The 16853-nt window shown below is 43.4% G+C and overlaps 1 protein-coding gene across 1 annotated transcript; it reads right to left on the bottom strand.

Moving 5' to 3' along the window:
- Positions 1-362: 362 nt before the first annotated feature.
- Positions 363-8989, bottom strand: IL1F10 (interleukin 1 family member 10). The gene is made up of 5 exons (XM_004388869.1): positions 8927-8989; positions 3433-3491; positions 1310-1395; positions 870-995; positions 363-577 (listed from the first exon to the last, which is right to left on the bottom strand). Exons 1-5 carry the CDS (start codon positions 8987-8989, stop codon positions 363-365), a joined length of 549 nt encoding a protein of 182 aa, XP_004388926.1.
- Between the last annotated feature and the right edge of the window lie 7864 nt (positions 8990-16853).

The following is a 16853-nucleotide window of genomic DNA, read 5'->3' as shown; positions in this document are numbered from 1 at the left end:
GAGGAGAATCCTCTCCCTTGCCTTTTCAAACTTCCAAAAACCACTTATATTTGCTGGTTCATGGCCCCTTCCTCTATATTTAAAGCCAGCAGCATCTTCCAGTCTCTCTCTGACCCTCCTGCCTCCCTCTTATAAAGATGTTTGTGATTACATGGCCCACCCAGATAATCCAAGATAATCTCCCCATTGAAAGATCTTTAATCACAACTGCAAAGTCCTTTTTACCATGTAAAGCCACGTATTTATGGGTTCGAGGGGTTGAACATGGACGTCTTTGGGAACCATTATTCCGCCTAACACAGGCTCTGAGCAGGGTGAGCTTGATTCAGAGGCACCAGGCTGGAACTCAGCCTCCTGCCTCCCTACCAACTTTGTTCAAAGTAGAACTCAGTGCAGGCCGAGGGATCACTCTCCTTGGCTAGCCATACTGGCTGCTGGGACTCAGCCACGCCACAGAGAAACCAACCAGGCCAGGCTTCAGCTTCGAGCCTAAAGGCAGAGCCAAGGCTACTCTGGAAGAAGGTGAAGCATGTGGCCTGCTCACCGCCCTTGTACAGGTCCTCGATATTCATGTCTTGTGGGGGTAAGGCAACCAGCAGCAGGATGAGGCTACTGATTGAAGTGTCAGCCCTAGCCACCTCCAGGGCTTGGCCAAGGAGGGATTTGGCAGAGTAGGTCTTATGGAGGAAACTGCCTTCTGCAGCTTCTGAAGGGCAAAGGTCTTGGTATTGGGGACAGAGGCAGATGGTGGAAACCTGAGGTAGGGGACCTGGCTGGGGAATCCACAGATGGGCCTAGAGATGCCAGGACATCTTGAGGGCCAAGCCAAGCATGCAGTGCCTCCCAGAATGGGGAGAGGTCTCTCACCTCCAGCTGCAGGGAAGGCCCCTCTTCTGTCTCCACACATGCCAGGCAGCAACTCCCTCCATGGATCCCCAGGAGGATGGGGATCTTGGGGCGGTCCAGTGCTCTGTTGGAAAGTATGCAGATCTTGTCTGGGAGGGAAGACAGAAAAGAGCCAGGAGATAAGGGGACCCCAGATTTCAGGCTTGAGGTGAGTGAAGGTTTAGGCAAGAAGGAGCTGGACCTGGCACACCTGCCCTGGCCCCTGCATGCAGGCTGCAGGGTGACCTGCAACTCCTGACAGGGTTGAGACTCCTTCAATAGGTGAAGCCCTCAGCTACCTCTTTCTCACCCTCACTGAAGGCAGCAATGACTCTCTGGTGGGGATAGGAGAGGGGAAGGACAAGGGGACTATGGTAGATGGAGGATAGAGTGAGTCCCAGGGGCTTGAGTCCCATATACTCACCTGTACAACAGTTGTCTGCATCCAGGTCTCCCACCAGGAGCTGGCTGTCTCTCATGTAGAGCACCTTCTGATCTGCATCCTTAATTCTGGAACAGGATGGCAGAGCTGATGGCTTGCACCCTTCAGGCAACCCTCAGCCCCACAGCGCTTCCACCTCCATGCTCTGAATTACCAGACTGAGCACTGAGGGATTCTTTGCCCTTTTTCAGTGAGAAATGGGGGCTCTACTCCACCCAATAGCAGGTAAAGACCAAGTGAGTCTTAAGGCAAGGGAAGGCCTTCTGGGCTTGTAATTCTCAGAGGTTGAGCTTCCTGCCTTCACCTAACTTGAACACCGTCAGGGCCCTAAGGGGAGTGAGGGAAGCCAATGTCCACTCACAGGCAGTAAAGAGAGTTTTCCTGCTGGTCTAAGTGGCTTTCCATCCCCTTCCTGAGTAATTTCTCAATAGCATTCAGGTATCTCTGGGAGCCTCATCCCAGAAAATCTGGGCCTTCCTCAATTTTTCATAGCTGTTTATTCTCTTCAGTAGGAACCTCACCTCCAGCTGCAGGGCTGGGACAAACAGTTAAGTGCTCAGCTACTAACCAAAAGGCTGGCAGTTCAAAGCCACCCAGAGGTGCCTCAGAAGACAAGCCTGATGATCTGCTTTCGAAAGGTCACAGCCTTGAAAATCCTATGGAGCAGTTCTACTTTGCACACTTGGGGTTACCAACTTGACTGCAACTGGTTGTTTTTTTTTTTTTTCCCTCAGTAAAGGAATTGTTTTAGTGTATAGTGAAATGTGATTTGCTTTCCAGATATTTTAAAAACTACTTACAGGGAGAATCTACAAATCAGAAAAAAAATTCTATGTTACGTAACATATACCAGCAAGGCTGCTCCAGCCTGGGTAAGGTGTGCTCTGGGGAGGGCCTCGCATTTCTGGTGCCAAATACAGGAGGTCAGCAGAGAGCACAGCCTGATTATAGTCGTTGTGGTTGGCTGTGTTTGTAATGATCAGCCTTGGAGGGCAAAAAATGTGCTGGAGAGGTGGGGGAGAAACCCTGGTGAGCATGTGGAACATCGAAGTCACACAGTGATTAGCTTGGTTGTCAGGCTGGTTTCAAAGATGCCAGTCAGTCACTCTCAGAGCCTGGGGAGCCCTCGTTACCTTCAAGGGCAGAACCTCTGGGTAAATGCCATCACCTCCAGGGCCTCAAGGAGATTTTTCTCTCCCAATAACAGCTAATGATAATACCCTTAGCTACTTATTGTATGTGTGTAAGCAGGTGCACTTTACAATAAAAATATAGATCTTAAAATTCCTGGGCTTACCAGCTGGTATTGTCTCTGAAACCTTGACAACCAGGGAGTGAGCATAGACATGATAACTCACCTACCAGAAACAGGTGATTGGAAAACATCGGCAATATTTTATTTGGAGATTAGACCCAAGTTATGTGCCCCAAAATATTGTCATCTGTGTGTTTTGTGCTCATGTGTCCTGCCTTCCTAGTCAGGCTGGAGACCTTGACTTTCCCCCATGTCTACATCAGGACTGAGCCATGATAGGGGCTGAGGAAATCCATCCCCAGAGTCAATCCTATTTAATGTTTATTATGTCCCAACTCATTCCTCAAAAGTCTTGAGATAGTTTACAACAAAATCACAATGACATTGTAAAATATAAGAATGCAAATCTTGAATAAGGTCAAATGCAGGTAAAAGTTGGAAGCCCAGACTAGAAATAAAGTGCACAGAGACCATCATATAAAGATACCATCATTGAGATTCAATTGTTGCTGGGCGTCTAGAAAGAGGCAGATGGAGCAGCACAGGGATGTGGAATCTGATCCCTGGCTCTGCCTTTTGGTATCAGAGAATTTATTTACCCTCTCTGAGCCTCAGCTTCTAGATATGTTAATAAAGCTCCCCCTGTAGATTTCTTAAGATGGAGGTGGGGCAGGAAGAATGGCTGGCATCTCAGAGGCACTCAGGAAGGAGAGCGATTGTTACCATGAATGATGATTAAATTTAATTATGGGGCACTTGAGATTTCTAAGGTGAGAAGGAGCCTCATCCCTCTGACTCAGACTTCCTTCTCCCAGCGTGACTCCCAGACTTCCTGATTAGGAAGACTTACATGTAGTAGCTTGCCATGGGGAGAGAACATATTTCTGTGATCAGAGTGTTGGGTCCTTGCTGAAGGGGAAAGAGAAAAGACCTATTAGAAAGGAGGAAAGTGGAGTTCTCACCCAGTCACAGGTAGAAAGATCTATGAGGCCACTTGTCTACAACATGCCTGCCAGAATCCACCAAGGTCTCACCTTCCCCAGCAGCCCCAGGCAACTCCAGGCAGCTCTGCCTCTCCCTCATTTGGGGCCATGGAGAACAAGTCGAGCTGGCCTGATGATGGCGTGCATTGATGCCGGGTCTGGGAAACTGGAGAACAGGTTCCTCCAAGTGGCTCATCCAGGAGCACTTCCCAGGGTGGAGAAAGGGGTAGGGTGTGCTCCAGCCTCACAGCTTGAGGTATGAGCCACAGCCCCAAACCCCGTCCCTACTTCCCAACCTTGCCCTAGGGTTACTACGCTCCCACCTACCTCCCCAGCAGACGGTTAGATACTTAGAGCCCAGCTGAAGGATGAGCAGCCTGACTGGGAGGAATCTCCAGCTTCTAGCTGGAGTGGGCAAGGTCTTCCTGGAGAGTTAGAAAGCATCATTCATCAGGAATGGAATCACTTTTCTGAGACTCTTAAATCAAGACTAACCAGATTCCCTCATTCTATTTCAGATGGAAAATGGGACAAGCTTGAGATACAGGGACTTGTGTTCTTGAGAATGAGCAACCTAAACTGAACACAGCATCTCAATGTAAACCCCAGACCACAATGATTTACATGACTCTGCCCCTTCCCATTGTATTATCCTGTCCTAGAGCTTTTCCCTAAAGCCATGACACTTTAGGAAAGTCAATCTAGACTCTAGCATGGAAGAAATCCAGAGCCAATCAGGACACAGAAAAAGAGTTCGAAAATAGCCCAGAAAAGTAAAATGCAAGAATAGTTAACTAAGTAGATCTGATTCTCATGAGCAAGAAAGAAAAAGAGAAGAAAAAACTGTAATACAGAAAAATAAGAGAAGATGGAAAAGAAAGAAGGAAGGTAAGAAGAAGGGAGTAGTGTTCAGAGAGGGATAGAGTGAGATGAGGGATATTTTGGGAGACAAGTAGGGAAGAATAGGTTGATGCTGAGGGCAGGATTTCCAGCCACTTTACAGTCACTGGAGTCTGGCCTGTGTGTTAGAAGAAATATGACTATAGCCAAGGTGGCTTTTAGTACTGGCTCTGTCACCTTGGACAAGTCATTTTCTCTCCCTGGGCCTTAAGGTGGGAGTTTCAATGTTGGTGAAAGTGAAGGATAACAGGGCACTGATTGGAGTGCAAATTGATACATTTCTGGTTGGATGTTGGTGATGTGAATCAAATGTCTTAAAGAAATGTAAATACTTTGACCCTATAATTTCATTTATTGCCCTAATTCTAAGGGAAAATACTGAACTGCCCAAATATTTAGTTAAAAATATGTTCACTGCATCAATTTTTTTTACAACAGTGAAGTGTTGGAAATAATCTAAATGTCCAAAAATAGGAAATTGATTTTAAAATTATGGCAAATTCAGTAAATAAGAAAATAAGTTTAAAATGTGCATTAAAAATGATATTATAGAAGAACATTTTATGACATGGAAATTTTCCAAATATATTAAGTGAAAAAACAGATTATAAATAATATGCACATTATTCCATTTAAATCCACACACATATAGAGACACACATACACAGAATGTGCTTCAGGTTTTGCAAAATATTGTAACAGAAGTTATCGATGGCTGACACAATTACAAGTGATTTTTATCTTATTAACATCTGTTAAAAGTGTTCCTGTAATGAACATGTTATTTCTTTTGTAGTATAAAGAAAGTTTTAATATTTTAAATAAAGTGTTCCGTTAAGTCATTGGCTCCCACACATGCCTGCCCACCTAAATTACCCAGAAAACCTCTGATAAGTACTATTTCCAGGGCGGGGCGGTGGGGAGAGGTTCTGGTTCTGCAGGTCTTGCAGTGATTCCAGTCATCAGCCAGGCTTGAGAACTAGTGTACTAGCTCAATTCTCCTCACTCTACAGTGAACACATGGATCACCTGGGATCTTGTTAAAATACAGATTCTGATTCCCTAGGTCTGGCATAAGGTCCCCGGGCGACATAAATGTTTTGCGCTCATCTACCAACTTAAAGGTTGGCTGTTTGAATCCACCCAGTGGCGCTGTGGAAGAAAAGCCTGGCTATCTGATTCCATAAACATTACAGCCAAGAACAATGGGGTCAGAATTGAGTCCACGGCAATGAGTTTGGGTTTTTTTGGAGGTCTTGGACCGGGCCCTAGACTCCACATTTCAAACACGCAAATGAATGATGCTAATGCTGCTGGTCCCTGGACCACATTTTGATCCGCAAAGACTAGATGATCCCCCCAACTCAGATAGTCTGACAGTAGCATGACCTCAGTGTAAGGCAACTTGATGCTGTGCTTCCTCCCAGCCAAACTTTCGGGGATTCTTCATCAGTTATACCCACAGAAATTTGGGCATCCTAGCAGCTGTGGCAAGGACTGGCCTGGACAGATCAGGTGGAGGGCCCTGTGTTAAGGTGGACAGGCAGGATGATGGCTGCCTCTCTTGATCAGTGTTAGCTCAAAGAGCTAGAAGAAATTCAGTGCTGGGCCAGTATAGTTGATCCCATGTTCTTTTGCACATCACAATTTCACAATGTGAACAGTTTCATGTGGGTTTCACTACATCATCACATCTTTGAAACCCATGTGAAATTGTGCACTACAGATTAGTAAATAAGCACAAGTAAACTCGTGGTTTCCTTGCTTACTGGGTAATCTGCTCCTGCTCTCCAGTCACTCCTTCTTAGCCCCACTTCAGACTCTCCCCGCCTCTGGGATGTCTCTAATGCTGACAGTTACAAGAAGGAGTCCTAAGCACTTACTTCTCTTTCCATATCTCAGGGAATTGCAATTCATCGATTTCCACAGCTTCAGTGATCATCTTTGTCAAATGCCTCCCCAACCTAGAACGAGCATTCTACTTTATCTCCAGCTGTCTAGATGACATTCCCCTTTGAATATCTTGCTGTCACACCCAACCAGATATATCTAAGACCAAGTTAACATCTTCTCCCTCCTCAATCGACTTGTTGTTGTTAGGTGCCAGAGAGTCAGTTCTGACTCATAGTGACTCTTTGTACAACAGAAGCAAACACTGCCTGATCCTGCACCATCCTCACAACTGTTGCTATGTTTGAGCCTATTGCTGCAGCCACTGTGTCAATTCATCTTGCCAATGGTCTTCCTCTTTTTCCATAACCCTCTACCTTACCAAGCATGATGCCTTTCTCCAGAGACTGGCCCCTCCTGGTCACATGTCCAAAGTATGTGAGACAAAGTCTCACCATCCTCACTTCCAAGGAGCACTCTCGCTGTAGTTCTTCCAAGACAGGCTTGTTCATTTTTCAGGAAGTCTATGGTGTATTCAATTTTCTTTTCCCCATGCCATAATTCAAAGGCATCAATTCTTATTTGGTCTTCTTTATTCATTGTCCAGCTTTCACATGCATATAAGACAATAGAAAATGTTATGGCTTAGGTCAGGTGCACCTTAGTCCTCAAAGTGACATCTATGTTTTTCAACACTTTAAAGAAGTCTTTTGCAAGTGTCTGTCAGTGTGTTGTACTGTGGTGGCTTGCGTGTTGCTTTGATGTTGGAAGCTATGCACCTGTATTTCAAATACCAGCAGGGTCATCCATGGTGGACAGATTCCAGACTAAGACTAAGAAGAAGGACCTGGCAGTCTACTTCTGAAAAAAATAGCCAGTGAAAACCTTATGAATAGCAACAGAACATCGTTTGTTATAGTGCCAGAAGATAAGACCCCCAGGTTGGAAGGCACTTAAAATACGACTTGGAAAGCGTTGTCTCCTCAAAGTAGAGTTGACCTTAATGACGTGGATGGAGTAAAGTTTTCGAGACCTTCATTTGCTGATGTGGCACGACTGAAAATGAGAAGAAACAGCTGCAAACATCCATTAATCAACCTACTTAGCTTTCTCAATTTCATTTCTTTCATTGCCATAATGTTCCTCTAGTCAATGAGGTTCAAAACCTGAGAATCATTGACATTTTCTCCCACTTGTCCTCACTCTATATTTGATTTGATTTATCAATAAGTCCTGGTAGATTGTTCCTTTAAAATATAACTCTGATTTCCTTATTACAATTATAACTGTGCCTGTATTCCTGATTTTTCTACCTTTAATCTACCCCAACCTATGTAAAGTACCTGAACTCATATTCTAAGTACTGCTTTTACCACATCACCACCCAGCTTTAGAATCTACAGTGGTTGACCATTTTGCCATCATCTGGCTCTGATTTACTTGTATGATAGTATCTCATGTCTCTGCTGACACTATATCACCACTCCAGGCAGCATGACCTCTTTCTCATCTTCTCACTGGCCGTAGTCAGAGTTGTCTATGATCCCCTGCATCAAGAGCTATCCTTCGTCATTGCCATCCAATCAGATCTTTTGGCATTAAGGTCACTGGACATGGTATCAGTATCTAGTTCTGTCAAATTGATTATCAGCTCAGAGTAAGTTCTCAGAGATACAAGATTCTGTCACCTAATCTTCTATCCTCAGTTTCAATGTCTATAAAATCATGGGATTAGATTAAAGTTCTTTCCAGATCAACACAGGGTTTAATGAAGCTCCCTCTTACTATTGCAGCCCTACTCTGAAATATTAAATTTCACTGTGTTTTTTATTGGTCTACATAAATAACATTTGTTTCCCTTATAGAAGTCAAGAAGATCTTGAAGCCATGAAGCATGGCTGATAGCTCAATTCTGGCTCTCTCCGACCACCATAACTGACACACATTGGTGCTTACAAGCAAGACATAGAAACACACACAGTAGACTTTGAATGGCAAGGTTGGGTACCAATTCTATTTCTGCAGCCAATTTGTCTTGCTACCTTGGAGAGGACCCTTTTCTCCCTGAACCTCCAATTTATTATCATTAGAATGAGAAGTTGGACAAAATCAATAGCTTTCAAAACTTTTTTTAGGTTTCACAACGAAATTTTACACAGAAACTTAATACGTGAAATGGATAAAGGGGACCTGCTTTTGCTGAAGTAGGGAGTGATGGAAACACCAGAACACTGCCCCCTAGCATTTCCCTCTTCCATTGAAGCATTTCTAAGGAAATCCCAAGTTTCACTGTTTGCATACCATTGGCATAGATAATTTCTACAGAGATTACTTTCTAAATCTATGGCCTTAAATATTTAAAAATCTTTATTTGACTTAATCTATGCCTTTTTATTATATCCCTTCTATGTACCCCTAGACTTATTTATCATTCCATAGTGTTCTGTGGAAGGGATACCTTGATATCTAGAATGTTTTCGAGGAGAAGTGAAAGGATGAGTGTTTGTCATATCAGAGATACTGACAAAACAGAGAAGGAAAGAGAGAGAATAGTGCCTGCCCACCACTGACCTGCAGATCCTGGATGCCTGGAACCCTGACGCCTGGAACCTCTGACTGATTTCTCCAGACCATCTGTACCGGGTTTATACTGTCCTCAGGGTGGATAAGACCTGCATCAATCCCTGTAATTGGCTCCAGGATAGAGAAGAAGAGCTTAGGGACTTCATAATGTCTTTGACACAGTATGGATAATAAGGAGGTTGGGACATTAATGAATGTTTGTTGAAGAGGGAGACAGCCACCCATAAAGACTTGACTGAGGCTAGGTGTTGTGCCCCTGTTCTGTAGCTACTGTCAGTGGCAGTTATTGGTGGTTTCAGCAGGCAGATAAACAGTGCTGGGGTCAGACATCTTCATATCATCTTCTCTTTGGTGCTTCATGAGAATCCAGCCTAGGTTTGGAGAAGTGGAAGAGGCAAGGAGGAAAGAGTGTGTTTGAGGGTCCAAGTACAGAACAATCTCTGAACCATGAAGCCTGGCTATTGCCAGTGAGGCAGAGTTAGAGCAGAGGCTGATAGAATTGTGAGTGTGGCCCTGTTTGGAAAGATGAAAAAGGAGTCTCTGCTTTTCAAGAGGTTCCAGCATGATGAGGCAGAACATCTAAGGAAACCCAGCTTCAGAGGACATTAACGTTATAACTATCCTGGGACTGGGAAGGCACTATGTGCCTTGGACTACTAAGCATAAACATTCACAGAAAGCAGTGCAAACATGGCAGGGATAAATAACACTCAGTTCTCTAATTGACATTACTCAACACAGTCCCTCCCTCCCTCTATCCATCCATCCATCCATCCAACCATCCACCCATCCATCCACTCACCCATCCATCCACCGACGAATCTATTCATTTATCCATACATCCATCCATGCATCCATCCATTCATCCATCCCCCCATCCACCCATGCATCCATGCATCCATGCATCCATCTATCCATCCATCCATCCATCCATCCATGAATCTATTCATCTATCCATCCATCCATCCATCCACCCATTCAGAAGGGCATAGTCTAATCTGGGGACCTATGGCCTCATTATATTTCTCCCTCTCAAGTCATTAGTAAAGCCCCACGAAGAGCTTGTGAGGCAGTGTTGGGGGTCAGTCTAAGACCCGGATACCTGCAGGGTGAGAGGCCAGAAAAAATGAGCAGGAATGGGGTATAATTTCCTTAGAAAAGGCCAATGATCATTCTTCACACCCCTTCCCAATTTCTCACCCCTCTATGGGAAGGATCAAAGTGCGGGGTATTATACTAGGCAATCACCTAGTATTTACTGAGCATTTTACACTGCTGTGTTACAAAGACATGCAATCCTTAGTTCCTATTGTTAAGTAGTTTTACAGTCCAACTGGGAATCAAACTCGCAAACACATTAAAAGATAATTAAGAGGACTAGTGTGTTAGTCAGGGTTCTCCAGAGAAACAGAACCAATAAGATATAGATATAGATCTGCATATGCATACACATACATACATACACATATAAACACACATATTTTAAGGAATTGGCTCGAGTGATCATGGGGACGGACAAGGCCAAAATCTGTAGGTCGGGCAACATGGTATAAACTCTCGCAGACTCTTGTACAATATCGGTAGGCCATGCAGTGGGCTGGCAACTCTGGCAGGATGTCTATGTTACAGTCTCAAGGCAGAACTTCTCCATCAGGAAACCTCGGTTTTTGCTCTTAAGGACCTTCAACTGATAGGATGAGGTCCACCCACATTATGTAGGATAATCTGCTCTACTTAAGGCCAACTGACTTAAATGCTAATCACATGTAAATACTTTCATAGCCACATCTAGACTCGTATTTGACAAAACAACTGGGCACTGTAGCCTAGACAAGTTGACACATAAAATTAAGCATCACAGTCCACCCCTTTGTCAACTTGCCCTCCTCCCTTAAACCAAACACATCTCCATATTTAATCTCCAAATAAAGACAATAACAAGCACATATTTCTAGTGTAATAAAACCATCTCGTGTACAACCCTAAAAAGGCACTAACCCTTTTCCCAGAAAAGGATGCAAAGTCCTTGGGTGATGTTTACTCTTTTCCTTGATACCCTGTAACTTAAATACTATCATATAAAGTTAATACGTCTTATGTTGTATGATAAAAAGGGATCAGGGGAGATGAAACAAGATAATTTGCTTAATACACACACAAACATATTCATAACAAAATAAGGAAGAAATACTCTTAAAAATGAGAGTACTTATTTCTGCAACTGGTCACATGGTCATAGCTGCTTTTTATAACTACCTTCTTCCACTACCTATTCCATATTTCCTTTGTCTTTAGCAAGTAGTTCAGCTTATCATGGTTCTCTACCAGGTGGGGTACCCCAAATCTTCATTTCTGAAGGGTCTGGGCCATTAGTAGTCCTGCCTGAATTGCATTATTATAGTTTTCCATTGACTTTAATCACAGGGCATAGTAGTGCTAAGAAACACCCTAAAGGATCTCCTGTATTCCAGACATACTCTTCTTTACCTTTATTGTGTAATAACAATCCAGTTTCCCCTTGGTAATCAGCATCAGTTACACCATTCAGTACAGTAACTCCCTTCTTTGTCTGTTTATTCAGAAGCATGAGAAGCCCTAATACTGAATAGTACTCTTAACTTCCACTGCAAAGGAATCATTGTGGTGTCTCCTGGTGGAAGTATTCTTTACTTTGGAATTAAGACCTCTATTCCAGCAGACCATAAGATCTCAGGGACAGGAAGCAAAAATTTTGCTAGTGGATCACCAGGGGTAATAGTGTGCGGCATTACTCCCATTTCCACCTCTTAATTCCTGGGCCCAAAAATCCTAGCTATGGGATAAACAGCACCATATATTGCATGCTGATTTAGAGCATATACAGCCTCCTGAAGAACAATGCCCCAGCCCTGCAACGTATTGCCACCAGCTGGTACCATAATTAAGTCTTAAAAAAGATCATTCAGTGTTTATCAAGATGGCTGCTACAGAATAAAGGAGAGCATAGTATGGCCAGTGAATTCCATAATTCCATGTGGCCATTACCACATCATTTGCTGTGAAGCGACTTCCTTGATCTGAGGCAATGCTGTATGGAACATTCTTTTAGTTATCTACTGTTGCTATAACAGAAATACCACAAGTGAGTGACTTTAACAAACAGAAACTTATTTTCTCACAGTTTAGGAGGCTACAAGTCCAAATTCAGGGTGTCACCTCTAAGGGAAGGATCTCTCTCTCTCTGTTCTGGAGGAAGGTCCTTGTCTCTTTTCAGCTTCTATTAATAGGTTCGTTGGTGATCATATGGTATATATCTTCCCCTTGTTTGTGCTTGCTTGATTGCTTAGTCTGCTCTTTTAGATCTCAAAAGAGATTGACTTAAAACACACCCTACACTAATACTGCCTAATTAACATAAAAAGAAGCCCATTCCCAAATGGGATTATAACCACAGGTATAGGGGTTAGGATTTACAACGCATGTTTTCAGGGGACACAATTCAATCTATAACATTTCATCCTTTGGTCCCCAAAAATTCATGTCCTTCTCATATGCAAAACATATTCACCCCATCACTTCATTCCAAAAGTCTTAAATCAGCTCCAAGTCCAAAATCTCATCTTCTGAATCATCTAAATCAAATGTAGGTGAGACTTTCGGCATATTCCATCCTGGGGCAAAATTCTTCTTGGCCTATGAACCTGTGAAATCTAGAGTACAAGTTGTCTGCTTCCAAAGTACAATGGTTGAACAAGCACAAGGTAGACATTTCCATTACAATTGGAGGGAAAGAAGAAATAACAGGCACCAAGAAAGCCCAAAACCTAGCAGAATACATTACATTGATTCTCAAGGTTTGAAAATAATCCTCTGTTTCCCAGGACCATCTGTGCAATGGCCCCACCCTCCAGACTCTGGGTGTTGGCTACACTCCCTGGATGCTGGGTGGAGGCCCCTGAGTTCTGAGCTTCAGCACCACCTTCCAGGCCCACTGGGAAGAAAATTTTTCTCCTTTGGCTTTGGGCGGCCCCATTCTTCTAGTCCATCTGAGTGGCAACCCCACTGGCAGGCTCTGTTCTCCTGCACCTTGGGCATGGCAGCCCTGCCCCCCTCAGTTTTGGGTGGTGGCTCTTCCTCTTGGCCTACCTGAATGGCAACCCCACTCTCTGGAACTGAGGTGGTGGAGACATAACTCTTTAAAACCTAGGAAGCTCTGTCTAAAATAGAGATTCAGTGTTGGAAGTGGAGCAGCCATCTTGCCAAGAATGACTAAATAGAGAAGGGGAAAGAGCTCACAGATCTGCTTGTGTTGTGGCACTGCTGTGGCAGTCCTGGATTGCTTAACTCTGGAAAACAAACAAATCCTCTACTTTGCTTAAAACTTAGGAAGCTGTAGCTATAGTTGTTGAAACCCAGGAGACCATGGCTCCACCCTTTGAAACCTCGGAGACTATGGTTCCACCCTTTGAAACTGAGGCAGCCCTGCTTCCCGTGCTCCTTCCAACAGTTCTGCCGATCTCCAAACTGCTCCAGGGATGGTCTTTTTCTTTTCTTGGAGGCCAACAGATGTTTGGAACCAAGTAATTCAATTGGCCATTCCCTACCTATAGAATTCCAGGTGGCAGGTAGCTTTCTTTTATTTCCTACTGTCTTTCCCCTTTCAGTCTAAGCTGACAGGATTTTTGCTTTGGTTAAATGGGTCCGTCAGTAACAGGCTTAACCTGTTTAACAAAAGACTGAGTTATCATGTCCTTGGTGAGAGTTTTAGGGCATATGTCCTTCCTTAGTTTGTACAATAGAATTTTCCAAATCTTTTAGTTCTGGTTTCATTTTGCACAGTTCATTTTTAAGTTCGTCTCTTTCCTTCCACATTCTACTGTAAGTTGCAAGGAGAAACTACTTTGCACCTTTAAGGTCTTGCTGAGAAATCTCCTCAGCCAAATACTGAAGTTCATCAATTACAAGTTCTACCCTCTGCCAAATATTTGAACAATAATTTAGACAAGTTCTTTGTCACTGCATAAAAAGCAGTGCCCTTTCTCCATCATCCAATCACATGTTCATTTCCTTTTAAAATATCACCAGAAGCACATTTAATGTCCACATTTCTAGCAACATTCTGCATTATGCATTTTCTAAGATGATGGAGGCTTTCTCTATAGCTGTCCTCACTTCTTTCTGAGACCTCACCAGAATTACCTTTGATGTCATAATTCTACCAACAGTCTTTTCTAGAACCTTACTATGAACCACATGAAAATTTCTCCAGATTCTACTCATTACCCAATTGCAAAACCACTTCCACCTTTTAGATATCTGTTAGAGCAACACCCCACTCCTCAGTACCAAATTCTGTCTTAGTTATCTGGGGTTATTGTGACAGAAATACCACAAGTGGGTGGCTTTAACAAACAGAAATTTATCTTCTCACAGTTTAGGAGGCTAGAAGTCTGAATTCAGGGTGCCAGCTCTAGGGGAAGGCTTTCTCTGTCTTCTCTGGGAGAAGGTCCTTGTCTCTTTTCAGCTTCTATTCCTAGGTTCCTTGGCGACCATGCAGTGTGTATCTTCTGCTTCATTTGTGTTTGTTTGCTTGCTTAATCTGGTCTTTTATATCTCAAAAGAGATTGACTTAAGACACACACTACACTAATACTGCCTCATTGACTTAACAAAGAAAACCCATTCCCAAATGGGATTATAGCCACAGGTCTAGGGGTTAGGATTTATAAAACATATTTTGGGGGGACACAATTCAATCTGTAATAGATCATTATGTTGGATAAGACATTCTGTAAGTCCACAGATGGTAGTTTTGACAGAAGCATTCAAAAACTAAAAAAATAAACAGGATGGGCTTTGGGATCCACTGGACCCACTATGAAATGGGCTTGAGCTAAAGATCCATTAATCTTCTTACCTCCATAAGTTTAGACTCTACTGGTACACCACAGTGACATTTTGGATTTCCTGGGATTAGTGTCAGTTCAGAGCCAGTGTCCAGTAATTGCCAAAAAGTCTGATTATTTCCTTTTCCCCAATTCACAGTCACACTGGTAACTTCCCTTTAGGGGAAGCTTGGAGAAAGATTAACAGTATAAATTTTTAGCAGTGTAGCAGGGTCCTTCTTCAAGGTGACCTGGCCTCCACTCCATTCAAACGATTCTGGGCCTGTAAACTAGCTCAAGTCTGAGAATTGAATTAAGAGTCATGACTCTCTGTTTTGATGATTCAACTTAAACTTATGTTTTCTTGACCTAGAACTCTTCCACTTATATAGATCAAGTAAGAATTTAGTAGAATTCCCATCTATTTAACTTCTAGAGACACCATGATCAACTAGACAATGCCTTTGGTCCCTGCAAGTCAGACTATTCTGATTATTGATTTGAGTCTGCTGTCCATTATGGAAACAATATCCACCTTGTACAGTAATTAAGTGCTGCTACTTGGCTGCTGCCCCCCACGAATCCCATTATCCCCTTGCATTTATGTTTTCCTATTCAGTGGCAGCAGTTCTCATTGTAATAGCTGACCTACAGAGGAGAGATACAACAGAGCTCTTCAAGGATGGTGGGGCTCCCTTTACTAATTTGTTCCTCACTTTTGTTTATAGGTGTGTCCTCTGGACACTCCTGGGGTAGGTGAGCAGTCTTACATGATAAATCCACTGTAACATTCTAATCTCCCTATAAAAATGGTGTGGGGGGTGGTGTCTGACCTCCTCTAACTTCACAAGGGGAAAGAAGAAGCAAGATCAACAGCACAAGGCTGACTCCCATGAGGTGGAGGCCAGACAAGCCTCCTTTCTTTGCCATCTTTGACACCAACCATCCCTCCCACAGCACTCTCTACTGGGTTCGATAGTTCATTGCAATGGCCACACAAAAGTCACAGACCATACTTATGATTATGGGGTTCATTAGGGAAGTAACAGTTACAGTTCAGTCTCAGGAACACTCAGGATACAGTTCTTCCATCAGGACAGCCTCTCCCCAGCTGCGCTCATAGACATGCCTCCCCCGGCCCTTGAACTCTGCCAAAGGGCACTCAGCTTTCTCTCTCTGTGGACCAGGAAGCCCATCATGCCGTCTCCTGCTGCTAGGTCTCTCTTGTCACCGCTTCTCATCATCCTCAAGGTTATAGCTCACTTTCTTTCTCGGTCTCCTTCTTCCAGGAGCTTTCAGTGCAGGGATCCCAGGTCCAACAGATGCACTCTCCGCTCCTGGCTATTCTTCCTTGATGGTGGTAGGATTCTTCTCTCTGCTCAGGAATTGTCTCTCTTTTAAGGCAAAACTGACCAATCCCCTTGGATTACCCTGTTACACAGTCCAGTCCAATCACCTTGGCAAGAGTTATTAAGACCATGACTAGAAAAGCCACACAAAAGTAATCCATCACGCTGCACTCACTAAAGCTTTGTATAATTTTTTCTACTAAAGCAGTTCTGACATTTCAATTTCAGTTCATATAGGTCACATTTTGGTCCATGTTTTAGCTAACCAAATAAACAAACAGAGGGATTTCTAATCCCTTGAGCTGAAACATTGAATTCAAAATCTCTGCTTAGTGGGCCCATATCAGTCACTTCAACCTGATTCAACTTTATGTTCCTTCCACTATTATCCTACACCCTTAATATCCATACCCGCACATATTACCCAGATTTTATCTTATAAATTAGAAAAATCACTTAGTTCCTTTGGAGTGTAGTGTACTTCCTCATGAGTCACACTTTGCCCCTCACCTTTCTGGGCCTACTGGGACTTGAGTCTAGTTATTAGTCTAGAAGCAAAGAGGGGCTATAGGACGGGCCCTGAGGACAATCAGCAGTTTCTTTCAAGGTATCTGCCTCAGGGAAGGTCATTACAGTTGCCCCAGGCAAAGCAGAGTGAATTTCCTTAGACAGGAATGGAAGAGCTTCTTCTCCTGGAAAAGT

Source organism: Trichechus manatus, unplaced genomic scaffold (genome assembly GCF_000243295.1).
Source record: "Trichechus manatus latirostris isolate Lorelei unplaced genomic scaffold, TriManLat1.0 scaffold00219, whole genome shotgun sequence".
Classification (NCBI taxonomy): domain Eukaryota; kingdom Metazoa; phylum Chordata; class Mammalia; order Sirenia; family Trichechidae; genus Trichechus; species Trichechus manatus.
The sequence above is the reverse complement of the archived record's forward strand: the minus strand, read 5'-3'. Positions and strand labels throughout refer to the sequence as shown.